This window comes from Panulirus ornatus, chromosome 66 (assembly GCF_036320965.1).
Source record: "Panulirus ornatus isolate Po-2019 chromosome 66, ASM3632096v1, whole genome shotgun sequence".
NCBI classification, from domain to species: Eukaryota; Metazoa; Arthropoda; class Malacostraca; order Decapoda; family Palinuridae; genus Panulirus; species Panulirus ornatus.
Genome location: NC_092289.1, coordinates 21,114,697 through 21,131,998, shown reverse-complemented (window position 1 = coordinate 21,131,998; position 17,302 = coordinate 21,114,697). Strand labels below are relative to the sequence as shown.

General features: G+C 36.2%; 1 protein-coding gene across 2 annotated transcripts in view; it reads right to left on the bottom strand.

Annotated features, from left to right (window-relative positions):
* Positions 1-2,773: 2,773 nt before the first annotated feature.
* Positions 2,774-17,302, bottom strand: part of LOC139746856 (lipase maturation factor 2-like) — a 38,752-nt gene continuing 24,223 nt past the window's right edge. Inside the window, exons 11-12 of one of the 2 annotated variants that reach the window (XM_071658473.1) lie at positions 17,147-17,294; positions 2,774-16,645 (exon numbers count right to left, since the gene is read on the bottom strand). In XM_071658473.1, the coding sequence (XP_071514574.1) occupies positions 16,565-16,645; positions 17,147-17,294 (229 nt within the window). In that variant the 3' untranslated portion in view covers positions 2,774-16,564. Of the gene's footprint in view, positions 17,295-17,302 lie in introns of both variants that reach the window. The other variant, XM_071658472.1, reaches the window with a different exon arrangement.

Below are 17,302 nucleotides of genomic sequence, written 5' to 3'. Positions count from 1 at the left end.
AGAAATCAGTGCAACAGAACAGTAATCAGAATGGCTAGAACGTCCTACTGAACGTTTCTAAGACGGAAACGGTTTACAAAGGCGCAAAAGGTGGGCGAGTATGGGTGCAAAATGAGGAGGAATACCATTGGCCAAATGGCCTTGCATGGGTCAAGACAGTACTTGTCTAAACTCTGATGTATAAATGTGAGACCCAGGTTTACAAAGGTCAGAATAGGTCAAAAGTAAGAGCAGGAGATTGACTTTTGTTGTACAATTAGAATTAGGATGATAGGATGATAGAATGAAGAATGAGGATGTGAGAAGGATATGGGATGTATAGGAATGATTAGATATGGGTTTGAGATGGTATGCCCATAATAAGTGTACGGTAGATGACAGGATGGTCAAACTATATAGTGGTACAGCAGAAAGTAAAGAGGAGATATGCAGACCACAGAAAATGCTGATACAGAAAAAGACATAATAAAAGATATGAATATTTAGTTGCAGATGCTAGATAAATGAATATGCATTGGAATTAAAAAAAAGTTGCTGTATGTCGAGTGCAGAAAGGGAAAGGTAAGAAGCTTTTATGTAACTTTTAAAGTTCGTTTCACTTATCACCGTACATGAGTGGAGGATGTGTATGATTAATGTCAGAGGCTGTTTGTAGGCTATCCCTACAAAAAACTGAGAATGGAATTAACGATGATGTAGATAAATATATTACCATTAATATCAATTTACACTACATATTACACACGTCCATCGATATTTTCAATGTAAGACAAACGAAGGTTAATCTTATTGTCATACACCAGTTGAGGACTAACAGACATACAGCTAATAAGTTCAAATTCTGTGGTTACCCAATGATGTACTAGCAATAGAGGAACATACTGAAGAAAAGGGTGAACCTTAAAGTTGCAACATTGTGCATTATAAAATCTGGCAACCTGGGCTGGGCAGTTGCCGGGTCTTGAAGTTATCCAGAATTTGGGTACCAATATTATAGTGGATCAAATTAATCAAAACAGCCTCAGAACTTCACACAACATATTTATCTAAGTTTTAAACATGATAACTGCACATTTTTACAACATACACTTACCAAACTTTCATGTTTCTGATCCCAGACTGTATAAGTAGACTAAGGTAGTGATGGGTGATTAATTAGTTTAAGTGCTGGGGGTGGGACCTGACTCAGATGAAGTTGAAAGTAAGGAAACTTGAGCGTCATCTTGCTGTGATGAGGCTGGTTCCTCAGGAGATAGGAGGCAAGTTAACATTTCATCCATCATGAGTTAGTCTGGATGCTGTTTGATAACTGGAATTCTCCTCAGGCTCAGGAGCATAAAGCAAGGGTATTGAATGGTTTTCCATATCTGGGTGTACAAGGCTTTGATGACTTCGAAAGCAGTTCTTGGAGTACAACTTGCCTCATGATATTAGATTCTTCTTTGATCAGGTTTGATATTGACAAAATAGTAATAAGCAGTTACACAGAAGCTAGCTAAAATGCTAGGGTGTAGTATACAGTTAACTTACAAGATGATCTACATTTCTTACAATCATTCTAATACTTTTAGTTTCTCAAAGGGAAAAGTGAATGTATTCCTTTGTTCACTGTTTTTGATTTACACTAATGATAAACAGACATGTCCATTTCACCACTTTCCCACACTAATATATAATTAAAATACAATTTTCTCTGAAAGCATGTCAATTTGTCATCCAATAAAATTCCCTTGATTATAACTTATCTATTTCAGGTTATAACATTAGTTTACTTTAATTCAAAAATGGTTGCTGGTCTCACTACTTACTTTTGTGCACCAGCTGTATTCAGTTTTGAGAATCTGACTGATATTAGCGATTAGTCTACTATCTGATTGACATTACTGATTAAATCTCATATCCAAATAATTCAGAATATACTAAACTCAAAATGTACTACATATTTAAGATAAAATGTGCTTTTGCATACCACTCTTGTTTTGAGCTGTTTATCAGTATTTCATTAAATTCATATTTTGCCTTCAACCCCTTAACTAAATCCTGGATATGTGCCTGCTGAGCACCAACACCCTCAGAAGTGCCAAAGTTAGGGACCTGCAAGTTTTTGGAAAACCAGATTTAAAGCATTAATGTAGTGATTTTCTATGGTACTTGTAAATGGGTTTAAGGCCTTTTGTTACTTAAAATTACTCAACAATCTAAGCAAAAGAAAGTTTATCATATTTGGCTGCATATTGCCCTACAAAAGAAATACAGTTCACTTTTATATCACAAAGATAGTGCTAAACCCTGTAACAAAGGGTCAGTTTTTAGTAATGTTTGATGCACTTAACAGTTAATATCTATCTATCCATGTCTCTGATTCCCATTCCCTTTAGAAGCACCCAACAAAGGAGTGGCAATTACAAAAGGGTCTTCACTTATCCATGTCCTTACATGCCTCCATCACATATACTATTCCATGCATTCTTCCCCCATTTCTCTCTCTCTCCCAAGTACTTTACCACTCTATTTCTCCATATCACTGGTGGTCTTCCTCTTACACCAACCACTTTAATCATATTATCATGCACTCTTCTTGTAAACTCCCCATCTTGCATTCTTTCCACATTCCCAAATGACCTCAAATTATGCTTCAGCCACTTTACAATTAACAGTTACATGGATGTTATACTTATCAAAAGACAAAAAGAAACAATGATCAGATCCAAAACTTGTCCATTTGTATTTCAATGCTAATGTGATGTATGTACATGGGTAATTAAATAACTCATACTTCACATTTTCCTTTATTCTAGTCTTTAAAAGGAAAGATAAAAGACACTTGAATAAAGATTACATATTAGATCAGTGTAACTGTGTTAATCATTTTATATATCAGATTTTAGTAAGTGAAGTCCTAATATTTTTCTTGCAAGGATAATACATAATTCAACTAAACCAAATTTTTTATTACAGTATTAGGAACTTGACTGCAAGGCATTTAAGATTCTGGAAACATTACTTTGCCATTAACCAATACAGACCACCCCAATATCTTCCAGTTACTTAAAGTTTTTGCGACAAAAAACTTAAACATGGTAGGTTTCACCAAAGACACTCTATAGTGAAATAGAAGCAAATCTGTCTCTAAAAACAAGAAAATTTACAAAATTAACTTTCCCTAAATACACCAATCACTGCATAAGAAAAGACTGCGCATATATAAATATATATATATATATAAGGTTCATTAATTTCTCAAGAAATGACATTAGACTATCAAAATGTAACCTTATTCTTACAAGAGTAAGGAATCACACTATAACAAGAACAAAAACAATCTGCTACTTTCTGTATGATGTAAGTAAACAAGAGCTTTCATGGGTGGCAAACCACTCTTAAATCTGGTGACTGGAATGAGACTTCACCTGACCAAACAGATGGTATGTTATCAATCACTGGTTGCATATTATTCTATAAGGGGTGAACTCAAACCCACTACAGTGTCAATGGATTACTGGACCTATACTAATGCCATTCAATATTTCTATGAAAGTTCTCATTTGTGTTAAAAGATAAAATGCAACAACTGTCACAGAGGCCTACCAAAAGTTGCAGATAAAAACTCAAATCACTTTAAAGATATAAATACAGAGACATACATGTTCAATATGTTAAATAAATTCTAGTGTCTGATAACCTTACCATCATACGACAGATTTTTACCATCACATCAAGTAGCTTTTGTGAAGAGAACCAAACATTCACAAAACTTTCAAAGCATCATTTAAGAAAGCATTTACTTTTAGGTGAAATTTTTGTTTAATGATAATCTATTAGGTCTAATAATTAGAGCATATCAACAATGATAATCCATTAGGTCTAATAATTAGAGCATATCAACATCATAAAATAAGAATTTAACAGTGCTAAAATACCTTCTACAATGGAGTTGCATTTTGGTACAGTATAGAGATAAATGTTCGTATGTCCAAAACCTATCCTCCTGAGAATACATCTATTTTGCGGTACCATTAATAAAATGATGAATAAGATTATTAGATATAAAATGAGACTGGAGAGAACAGTATGGTCACATTTGGAAAGATGCAAAATCTTGTCACACATAAAGTTTTTTTCCATTTATGTATGGTTATATTTTTTCATGCATATTGAATTAATCTACTGAGCTAAATAATGACAAATCAGTAACGTCTTTTTTTAACATGTAGATACGTTTAAGTTCTGATAAGCTTGTACAGATAGATGAAAACTGAACCATACAACAGACAGTGATGCTCTTTAAGTTTATCCTTTGTAAAGTACATCAAGTCTGCAGACAAGCACTTAGCTTGGTGCAGAAATAAACTCAGGAGGTTTAAGAATATGTTCAACTAAAAAAATTATTTCCCTGATGTTAAGTTATTAAAAGAATACATATCATCAAATGCCATTTTACTGACCACTGCACACTGTAAAAGTTTCATTAACACTTGTTTCCTAAACATCCATATTTTCAAAATACTGCCTGTCTTCTACTTAACAGTCAAAAATAAGTACAGGTGTTACCTATATGAGGTCTTCAGTCCAATGAAAGAACTATAATTAACATGAAGCAGATCTACATCTTGTTGTAGAAAATCTAGCATGGGTCTTTTGTCATATAGATACTGTAGATTAATTGATCCCTTACACTCTGACAAGATTGTGCTACTGACAAACTTAACATACCAATGATCATAGTGCAATCTTGAAGCTTCGAAAAACCCCTAGAGAAGGGGTCTTGGGGTGATATATTAATTCTTCTTCTTCGTACATATTTGCCATTTCCTGTGTTAACGAGGCAGCGTCAAGAACAGAGGACTAAGCCTTATAGAGAAAATCTTCATTTGGCCACCCTTCCCTGTTCCTTCTTTTGGAAAAGTAAAGTGGAGGGGGATATCACAACAGAGTATGCAATATAATCTTTGTACAAAATTAACAAACAAATACTTCCTGTCTAACTTGATACTTCCTATCTCACTTTTAGTGCACAATCCTCTCTAAATATTACCTTTAAATGTTTTCTGCAAATAATTAACATTTTGAGGATGTAGAGCAAAACAACAAAAGACAATAGTGAAACATTAAGCTCCTCATTTTGTGTGTAATTTATAGAGCTAGTTTTAGCTCAAGTCTGGAGGCTAAAAATGATCACAGCTAGCAGTTTTGCACATACCATAAAAATCGATACCCTGCCTAACACTAATATTTAATTTTTTTCAATATTTTTCCACTCATGACATTACTTTTTATGCCATGTTTTGTCTTTCAATAATGAATTTAGTAGAATATCAAGCACAAGATGGACAGAAACAACCAGGTCTAATAAATACATTCTCTCAATTCTTATTGTTGAAAAATCACAACGAAACATTATAACCAAAGCCCCTATCATTACTATGTCTCATGTGCACAAAACTTATATTTATGGTTTATCATATAAGCCTACAACAACTCTGTAGCATGAAACAACTAACATGAAAGATACAGCAATGAAGCACACACAAGCTATATCCTGGAAGAACAGTGGAAAAGACAAAAACGTATCTAAATGTGTACATACACTAAAAAAATCTACCATGTTACTGTGCCTACATACTTCATCCTACATTTGCCACTATAATACACTCTAACACAAAAAAGCACCAAGGTCATGATTTGATTTGATTTCCTTTTATCTTTCACTGTTTTCACAATGAAATTTGATTCAGAGAGCTCTCTATAAATATATGAACTGTAATGACTTCTGTATGCAAAAAATGATGAACAGTGAATTAAGCTAGTCATTTTGGTAAGGAAAAAAGTAAAATTCTAATGTTCAGTGAATTAGTTCATTCAATTTTATCAAAGCAGGTCGAGCAAATTTTGTTCTAAACATCAATGTCAAAGGTACAACAATAAGCTGTCATGATACCAACTACCATTTCTTCTGCTTAAGGTGTAATCACATACATCATATACTTCACTGCACTTCTTTAAAAAGCAATATCCTACTTCGTTTCAAAATACAGTATAAATCAATGAGGAAACATAAAAGTTTTCACCTAAAAAATACAATGTACATGGTGTATCATCAATCTACAGCTACAGTAGATTCAAAATGCTTTTTCATATATATAAATCAACAAAAAACATATCAACAGCATTCATCTATACATTTTTTCACGCTCATTTACTTGCTGTATAATATATACATATGTTCTATATCTTTACATTTCTTCATAAAACTTACATTATTTTCAAGTATGTAAAGAAATGAAATTAGGCAGAGTGTAGTACAAATTTTCTATTTATGTTATTACAGTGATTACAAAAGGAAATACAACATCTGAAAAGGTCAGCTACAAATCATGTTCCATAAGAAACCTGTTTTCATCACAATAATAAACACAAGAAGACTGAAGAGTGGCTATCCATCACATAAGTCTGTGATCTCTGTAAGCCACCCAAGATTTGTGTATCAAAATGGGTTTGCCTTGGAGAAAAAAATTCTGTCAAGTAGCCTTTATCAGTATTACTTAAAAGCAGAATATTCAGGGCCTGATATTTTAAAATGATTTTAAGCTTGGTGTATGTATGAGTGTTAATACTGCATAAATGTTATGTCACATTGCTTGATGAATATAAAACCCACAATGAAGAAACTAAAGAATAATTTTGGGACCTCTGTTTAGGCCCATACTCTAGGAGGCTCTTCAGAGGAGTGACAGAGAATTAGGAACAATGAGTGTTTGGCAGGAAAAGTGTAAGGTAAGGTTGGCAACATCAATGTGGTTGGAAGGGTTAGGCACCTTGGAGGAGAAAAGCAAAGTGTGACCAGATCTCAACCTTTTAAGTTTTTTAAAAAGATCATAGATTTGGACAGTGAAAAGTTCTTCGAGACATGATGGGACAGAACAACCATAAGTTATAACAGGAAATTAAGCACGAAATTTGTTAGAGATGATGTAAAGAAGTACCTTTATAGTATATGAGTGGTGGATGAATGGAATAGACTGAGTGAGAAAATTGGATAATGCAGACAGCATACATAAATCTACGTTGTATCATGGTAAAGAATGTTCAAGAATGGGCCCCACTGGTGTAAAACTCCCTGACCATACAATACGAATAGGCCCTTACCTAACCCTATTTTCTGTGAGTTTTATGGTGTCTGGAATCCAGTGACCAAGTGGAAGTTTAACATTTTCTCTATAGAAAATAAATGTCTTTGCAATTTTTCTTTAAAACTATAATTTGATCTATATACCATTGAAGTAAAATTCCAATCTATTATTGTGAACCCAAATGAAAATAGCAGGGCTTTCTTGGCTGTATTCAACTGAGCTCTTGTGTTTACAACAATCCTTAAATCTACGTTCTGACCAGTTCAGCCAAAATATGTCTTGCCACAAGGTATGCTGTGAACCACAGGATTATCTTCTGGGGCTGTCTTCTACCATGAGTATCATTTGCATTAAGTTTATTTATTTATTTATTTTGCTTTGTTGCTGTCTCCCGCGTTAGCGAGGTAGCGCAAGGAAACAGACGAAAGAATGGCCCAACCCACCCACATACACATGTATATACATACACGTCCACACACGCAAATATACATACCTATACATCTCAATGTACACACACAGACATATACATATTTACACATGTACATAATTCATACTGTCTGCCTTTATTTATTCCCATCGCCACCCCACCACACATGGAATAACAACCCCCTCCCCCCTCATGTGTGCGAGGTAGCGCTAGGAAAAGACAACAAAGGCCCCATTCGTTCACACTCAGTCTCTAGCTGTCATGTAATAATGCACCGAAACCACAGCTCCCTTTCCACATCCAGGCCCCACAGAACTTTCCATGGTTTACCCCAGACGCTTCACACGAACAAATCTGAACACTGAACATACAGCCTAGTTTTACAGAATTTTTAGGCATTTTACTGATAACTCCCTTTTTATCAAAGTTATAGCAACATAAAACTTCTTAAGAAGTTAGACGTCAAAAACATCTAAGAATACCATACAAACAGGGCACATGTTCTATGTTCGGATATGTTCATACAAATACTAATAGTAAAATAATCATTATTTAACTCATTACATTGGTAGCTTTCAAAGGATAACCCAGGAAGGCGGTCATGGGGTTTATAACACCATGTAGCCAAGGCATAGATTGGCCAAAATGGTCATAATTTTGATATTAGGTTGCTGAACATAAGAGATCAGTTAGATAGCTCTGCAATTTTCAATCATATCCATAGTGAAGGCCACACTGAGGACAGGAATAATGTCTCAATGGTTTAAAAATCAAATGGTAATTTCAAAAGAAAACTTGAAAAGAGTCCACATTCATTGCTTGTAGAGAAAATGTTAACCTCTCGCCTAGTTAGTGGACTCCCACCAACACAATAACTGCTGCAAGTAAGTGGATTTTGTCAGGAGCTTACTCCAACCAAACACAAATGACAGGTCATGCGACCTAACCTGATGTCAAACTTTCCCTACATTTCTTTCCAAACTTTTTTGGCTCCTAATCTTAAGTCACTTTCAAGAAGAGGGTCCTAGACTATGGTCCAAAACTCCCAGAATAATTCTTTTATTTCTCCAGTGTGGGTTTTATTTTTCATGAGTGTTACTGATCAGGTATACTTAATCAGACAGAAATAAGAAAAGGTGTCTGGATGTATGTCTGCAGGGCAAGTTATAAATGATATCCCATTCATCTTTCATATAAAAACTGAAAAGAGTAAGGATTAAATGCACAAATATACGTTAGAGCTACATGACAAATATAAATTTTTCTCTGTACAAATGAGACACTAGCACCTTCATGAAAGACCACTATTTGTCCTGCCTATTTCTTGCAATAATTACACTTTATATTTTCATGTTCATTATACTTTGTTGCTGTCTCTCGCATCAGCAAGGTAGTGCAAGGAAATATATGAAAGAATGGCCCAATCCACCCATATACACATGCATATACATGAACGCCCACACACCCACATATACATACCTATACATTTCAACATATACATACTTGCTACCTTCATCCATTCCCGTCGCCACCCTGCCACACATGAAAATGGCACCCCACTCCTCCTGCGTGCGTGCGAGGTAGCACTAGGTAAAGACAACAAAGGCCACATTTGTTCACACTCAGTCTCTAGCTGTCATGTGTAATGCACCGAAACCACAGTCCCTTTCCACATCCAGGCCCCACAAAACTTTCCATGGTTTACCCCAGACACTTCACATGCCCTGGTTCAATCCATTGACAGCACATCGACCCTGATATATCACATCGTTCCAATTCACTCTATCCCTTGCATGCCTTTCACCCTCCTGTATGTTCAGGCCCCCCAATAATTATACATACCTATTAAATCACATTTGTCATAAATAGTGTGCTGAAAAGTTTCAATGTGAAAAAAATCTGAACACAGAAAATAATTCTAAACTGTAAAAAAGTAATTGAAGGGTACATATTCTCCAACATCTTGTCGAGTTATTGTTTTGGATAGCAAAAATATGATAAGCATAAAAGGATAGTACTGTAGCTGCAAAATTGCCACAAATAAGTAACCTATTACAGACAGTTATTCAAATATCACTTAAATAAAAATATGCCATGTTGCCCAATTTCATCACTGAATAACAGCACCAGTTTCAGGTTTCTCTGTCCAACAGGGAGTTGCTCAAGGTCATCACTAAACAACAGCACCATTTTCAGGTTTCTCAGCCAAGTAGAGAGCAAGAAAATACTTAAGATGAATTTGCTATGAGGGTGGGCTAGCATGTAGCAATCACCACACATTATGTTACTTCTTAAATAACTCTGTTGTATTATTCTCTGTTGCAAAGGACATTTTATAATTGTTTATTATCGTTTCATCTGGAAGTGTTTGGGTCATTTGTTTATTCTTGGTGGATTCTTGCCCAGTTCACAAATACTTTTACTTGGTGTCATTTTGTTATAAATAAAGATATTCTTGCTGACTCAATTCATCTATATCTTCCAAAATGATTATACTCTGATTCTAGAAGGTTTTTTTTCTCCTATCTTTTGCAAGGCATAAATTATCATACATCTCCCTCTCCTTTTCACACTAATGCATGAAGTTGTTTTAATCTTTCAGAACAATTCAATCATTCCATTTCCTCAATATTTACATGTAAAATTCCTGAATTCTGACCAGCTTATCAACTTGAGCTTGCTTGGATTGTGGCCATACAATACAGAAGTACTCAATATTGATTAGAACATTTTCAAGATCAGCTTTTTATCTCTCACATTGGATGATCTCATCACACCAGTCATTACTTGGCTTGATAATATGCTATTTATCAATATGGTCCTCTATTACAATTTTTGTTTATGATGAACCCTTGATCTTTAATATTCTTTAATCAATATCTGCTTGTATTGGACCTTTTACAGGTGTTACCATTATATCACTTCTCACTCTTTTACTTACTTGTTCAAGTTTTTCTTCAATAAATTCCACCAAGTTCAATTCTTATCACTTAAAAATCATCTTTTAATTCTATAATTTTCTTAACTTCAGTGGCAATAGTAATAAGCCGTAGTAAGTTGGTGCTTATTTTAGAAAAAATCATTCCATTTCATATTTCCTATTTACTGATATATTTTTCCTCTAGCTTACCCATTTTGTCTGGGTGTCACAAAACAGTGCACAGAATAGATTACAGTAAGAGGAACTTTAAAATATAAATGGATAACACAGCTTATGCACAGTCCCATCACATAAATCTGAGTAATTCAAAAGGCGAAACAACTGAGAAGTCCACTGATCGGTGCATAGCTTCAGGGAGTCACCCATCCTTTAAACTTAAGTGTTTCTTGCCTTCAAATGACAGAATCTTGATGCATAACCTCATCCATATTCCATACTTTTGCGATAACAGATTCATCCCTTATACTGGTCACCTATTCATCTTACCTGTTTTATTAACTATCTGTCATGATGATGTTACAAAGAGGCTTTTGATAATCTAAGCACCCTATACTGTACAATCATCACAACTTTAAGAGCTAACAATCCATGGTATATGAAAAGAACCATCTAAATTGGAAAATTCACATTCCTTTGAGCTATAACCATAAACTTTGTACATTATGAACACGAAGAAACTTCTATAAGTATCACACAAATAATCTAGAGTCTAATCTCACATTTGCTGATAAATTCAAAATTAATGCTATAGTTACAACTTATACATAATGGCAGTTTTTTTCATTTACTGGTATGTTACAAGTATTACAAATAATCAAAGCATGGATACACTACAACCACCATCCATGAGTCTCACTATTATTAATATGTCTTCAGAGTAATATGTCCCAAGTTTAAGCCACGTTCACAACTCATTTTATGCTTTCGGGTGCAGAGTCTCAACTATAGGCATCAGGCAGAGGTCTCCCATGCTGGCAGCCCGGGAGACTCAGCCAGACATCATTTCTTTTCTCCCCCTCCCTATTTTCATTGTTTTTGCAGGTGAAACAATACTTTTGGATTCATGAAATGGTAAGATACATCTGAAGAGATTTGCAAAAAAAAAAAAAGAAAAAAAAATCAGTATAACTGAAAAAAAATTCATTACATTTTGAAAGGTACATGATACCAAAAGATAAGCATGTCGAATTAACGATATCTATGATTATGCATGATCATTAAGCATTTAGTCTGTGATTATTACTCACATTATTATTTTGTAAGTCAGGCATGATGTTTCTTAATGATTTTTTTTTTTTTTGCTTTGTCGCTGTCTCCCGCGTTTGCGAGGTAGCGCAAGGAAACAGACGAAAGAAATGGCCCAACCCACCCCCATACACATGTATATACATAAGTCCACACACGCAAATATACATACCTACACAGCTTTCCATGGTTTACCCCAGACGCTTCACATGCCCCGATTCAATCCACTGACAGCACGTCAACCCCGGTATACCACATCGCTCCAATTCACTCTATTCCTTGCCCTCCTTTCACCCTCCTGCATGTTCAGGCCCCGATCACACAAAATCTTTTTCACTCCATCTTTCCACCTCCAATTTGGTCTCCCTCTTCTCCTCGTTCCCTCCACCTCCGACACATATATCCTCTTGGTCAATCTTTCCTCACTCATTCTCTCCATGTGACCAAACCATTTCAAAACACCCTCTTCTGCTCTCTCAACCACGCTCTTTTTATTTCCACACATCTCTCTTACCCTTACATTACTAACTCGATCAAACCACCTCACACCACACATTGTCCTCAAACATCTCATTTCCAGCACATCCATCCTCCTGCGCACAACTCTATCCATAGTCCACACCTCGCAACCATACAACATTGTTGGAACCACTATTCCTTCAAACATACCCATTTTTGCTTTCCGAGATAATGTTCTCGACTTCCACACATTCTTCAAGGCTCCCAGAATTTTCGCCCCCTCCCCCACCCTATGATCCACTTCCGCTTCCATGTTTCCATCCGCTGCCAGATCCACTCCCAGATATCTAAAACACTTCACTTCCTCCAGTTTTTCTCCATTCAAACTCACCTCCCAATTGACTTGACCCTCAACCCTACTGTACCTAATAACCTTGCTCTTATTCACATTTACTCTTAACTTTCTTCTTTCACACACTTTACCAAACTCAGTCACCAGCTTCTGCAGTTTCTCACATGAATCAGCCACCAGCGCTGTATCATCAGCGAACAACAACTGACTCACTTCCCAAGCTCTCTCATCCCCAACAGACTTCATACTTGCCCCTCTTTCCAAAACTCTTGCATTTACCTCCCTAACAACCCCATCCATAAACAAATTAAACAACCATGGAGACATCACACACCCCTACCGCAAACCTACATTCACTGAGAACCAATCACTTTCTCTCTTCCTACACGTACACATGCCTTACATCCTCGATAAAAACTTTTCACTGCTTCTAACAACTTGCCTCCCATACCATATATTCTCAATACCTTCCACAGAGCATCTCTATCAACTCTATCATATGCCTTCTCCAGATCCATAAATACTACATACAAATCCATTTGCTTTTCTAAGTATTTCTCACATACATTCTTCAAAGCAAACACCTGATCCACACATCCTCTACCACTTCTGAAACCACACTGCTCTTCCCCAGTCTGATGCTCTGTACATGCCTTCACCCTCTCAATCAATACCCTCCCATATAATTTGCCAGGAATACTCAACAAACTTATACCTCTGTAATTTGAGCACTCACTCTTATCCCCTTTGCCTTTGTACAATGGCACTATGAACGCATTCCGCCAATCCTCAGGCACCTCACCATGAGTCATACATACATTAAATAACCTTACCAACCAGTCAACAATACAGTCACCTCCTTTTATAATAAATTCCACTGCAATACCATCCAAACCTGCTGCCTTGCCGGCTTTCATCTTCCGCAAAGCTTTTACTACCTCTTCTCTTTTTACCAAATCATTTTCCCTAACCCTCGCACTTTGCACACCACCTCGACCAAAACACCCTATATCTGCCACTCTATCATCAAACACATTCAACAAACCTTCAAAATACTCACTCCATCTCCTTCTCACATCACCACTACTTGTTATCACCTCCCCATTTGTGCCCTTCACTGAAGTTCCCATTTGCTCCCTTGTCTTACGCACTTTATTTACCTCCTTCCAGAACATCTTTTTATTCTCCCTAAAATTTAATGATACTCTCTCACCCCAACTCTCATTTGCCCTTTTTTTCACCTCTTGCACCTTTCTCTTGACCTCCTGTCTCTTTCTTTTATACGTCTCCCACTCAATTTCATTTTTTCCCTGCAAAAATCGTCCAAATGCCTCTCTCTTCTCTTTCACTAATACTCTTACTTCTTCATCCCACCACTCACTACCCTTTCTAATCAACCCACCTCCCACTCTTCTCATGCCACAAGCATCTTTTGCGCGATCCATCACTGATTCCCTAAATACATCCCATTCCTCCCCCACTCCCCTTACTTCCATTGTTCTCACCTTTTTCCATTCTGTACTCAGTCTCTCCTGGTACTTCCTCACACAAGTCTCCTTCCCAAGCTCACTTACTCTCACCACCCTCTTCACCCCAACATTCACTCTTCTTTTCTGGAAACCCATACAAATCTTCACCTTAGCCTCCACAAGATAATGATCAGACATCCCTCCAGTTGCACCTCTCAGCACATTAACATCCAAAAGTCTCTCTTTCGCGCGCCTGTCAATTAACACGTAATCCAATAACGCTCTCTGGCCATCTCTCCTACTTACATAAGTATACTTATGTATATCTCACTTTTTAAACCAGGTATTCCCAATCATCAGTCCTTTTTCCGCACATAAATCTACAAGCTCTTCACCATTTCCATTTACAACACTGAACATCCCATGTATACCAATTATTCCCTCAACTGCCACATTACTCACCTTTGCATTCAAATCACCCAACACTATAACCCGGTCTCGTGCATCAAATGATACAGTACAAAAATTAATGTAAAATAATTTAGCATATAATTTGATGAGTACAAGATAATGAGTTGTAAGAATTTGGGTTGCCTAATGTTTATATGCTGTGCAATTATTAGTGATAATCACTTATCTATACTGTGCGTATCTACCACATCATTTGTTTCTTAGCTATGAAATTTTTTTAAGGGGACTATGTAAAAATGGCATAAACAGCTTAAGAAACCACATTTAGCTTTTTTTTCTCAACTGGATATCATTTGAGGCTAAACAGCATGAAAAACATTGGGAGCCAAGGTGGAATCCTATGTGCAAGGCGTTGATGTACTGTATCTTTAAGTGGTGCTCATTAGCATCCAGGTTTCATGCCCTGGGTGACAGATTTGCAATGGTTTTCACAAGGCTGATCCCACTGCCATCCAGGGTTATTCCATATACATGTATCAGATCTGGTCAAGCTAACGTTTTTCAGTTGGTATGAAAGATTTTATAAAGCAATTTCAAAAATTCTTTTTTCTTGTTCATACTACTTGCCATTTCCCGCGTCAGCGAGGTAGCGTTAAGAAGAAAGGACTGAGCCTTTGAGGGAATATCCTCACTTGGCCCCCTTCTCTGTTCCTTCTTTTGGAAAATTAAAAAAAAAAATTTAAAAATTCCTTTCCTATATATATTTTATATTTTTTTATTTGCTTTGTCCCTGTCTCCCGCGTTAGTGAGGTAGCGCAAGGAAACAGACGAAAGAATGGCCCAACCCACCCACATACACATGTATATACATACACGTCCACACATGCAAATATACATACCTATACATCTCAATGTATACATATATATACATGCACAGACATATACATATATACACATGTACATAATTCATACTGTCTGCCTTTATTCATTCCCATCGCCACCTCGCCACACATGGAATAACATCCCCCTCCCCCCTCATGCGTGCGAGGTAGCGCCAGGAAAAGACAACAATGGCCACACTCGTTCACACTCAGTCTCTAGCTGTCATGTAATAATGCACCGAAACCACAGCTCCCTTTCCACATCCAGGCCCCACAGAACTTTCCGTAGTTTACCCCAGACGCTTCACATGCCCTGGTTCAATCCATTGACAGCACGTCGACCCCGGTATACCACATCGTTCCAATTCACTCTATTCCTTGCACGCCTTTCACCCTCCTGCATGTTCAGGCCCCGATCACTCAAAATCTTTTTCACTCCATCTTTCCACCTCCAATTTGGTCTCCCACTTCTCCTCATTCCCTCCACCTCTGACACATATATCCCCTTTGTCAATCTTTCCTCACTCATTCTCTCCATGTGACCAAACCATTTCAAAACACCCTCTTCTGCTCTCTCAACCACACTCTTTTTATTACCACACATCTCTCTTACCCTATCATTACTTACTCGATCAAACCACCTCACACCACATATTGTCCTCAAACATCTCATTTCCAGCACATCACATGCAAATTATATTCTGAATAATGCGAGTTCAGACAACTATCATAATGGTGTTATAATAATTCATTCAAATTCTCTAAAAAGTGAAAGAAAAATGGATAAACAGCCAGTCAATGAATTTCACTTTATCATGTCTAGGCTATAATAATGCTAACAATGATGAATATCAGAAAAAATAATGATGATACTATTTATTACAACTCTAATACTCCATCATGAAATAGTAATTTACAACTTTTCATGGATGAACTATCAATTCATTAAGATATAAAAGTTGAAATTATTTGGAATAAAATATCTAACAACTAAATCTTCTATTTCATGCTGAAAAACTCTTACCGCCACCTACCAAAATAAATGTATCTTTGTAAAGTGTCAATGGATGTTCTGACAAGTTATCAAAATAATGCCTTTTATATATGAGAAGTGTTAAAATGTGAAGTGAAAGAAATTGTTTTAGAGATTGTCACATTGATATCATTATTCTGAGAAGCTACTGTATTCATGGTGCATTTAGACTTCTGAATTACTTTTGTACTGGATGTGGCCTTACTAAAATTTTCACTAATTCTTAATTAGACTGGTCAAAGAATGAAAGTTTTCACCAAACAAAGTAAGTGACTTTCTAAATTCACCACCAGTTTCCTGAAAGCAAAATTAAGGATTTTTATATTCAATTCTGAAAAAATAGTTTAATGATCATCTTATATACTGACTTGACTGAGTTTTTCCCAATAAAAATTCAAAATATTATATACTGGCTTTTACAATCACATTAAAATTCTTAAGTTTGGAAAGGCTACACTACTGAAAATCATTTTATAATAGAAAATTATAAACTAGAAAATCTTACCTACCAGACTACAATAAACTGTGGCATTATGACTATGTGATTGACATATTTCAAGGTACATAAAAACCTAATTCTGCTATGGTGATTTTCTTAATCTTCACATTTATTCAAATGAAAGATATGTTAAATAATACAAACGGTCAACATCTGCCCTTCTGTTATGAAGCATGATACATAAGAATTGGTTTTGTGCTTCTTTTTGTCCAGATAATAGCACATGCTGTCAAAAATATACCCCAGAGTAAAACTGCTGGGTCAACTGTATCAACATAGCTTCGTACTGTATCCAATACCTGCTGCAACGGTTGATTAGTGGCTGGTATATCCATAGTACCAATAGTGCCAATCTTGCGAAGGTATTCTACTAAGGGTGCGTGGTCCACAGTGAAGATGGGCAGATAGTCCTCTTTTAGTGTGCGCTTCCACCAATTTCCAGATTCCCTGTTGAC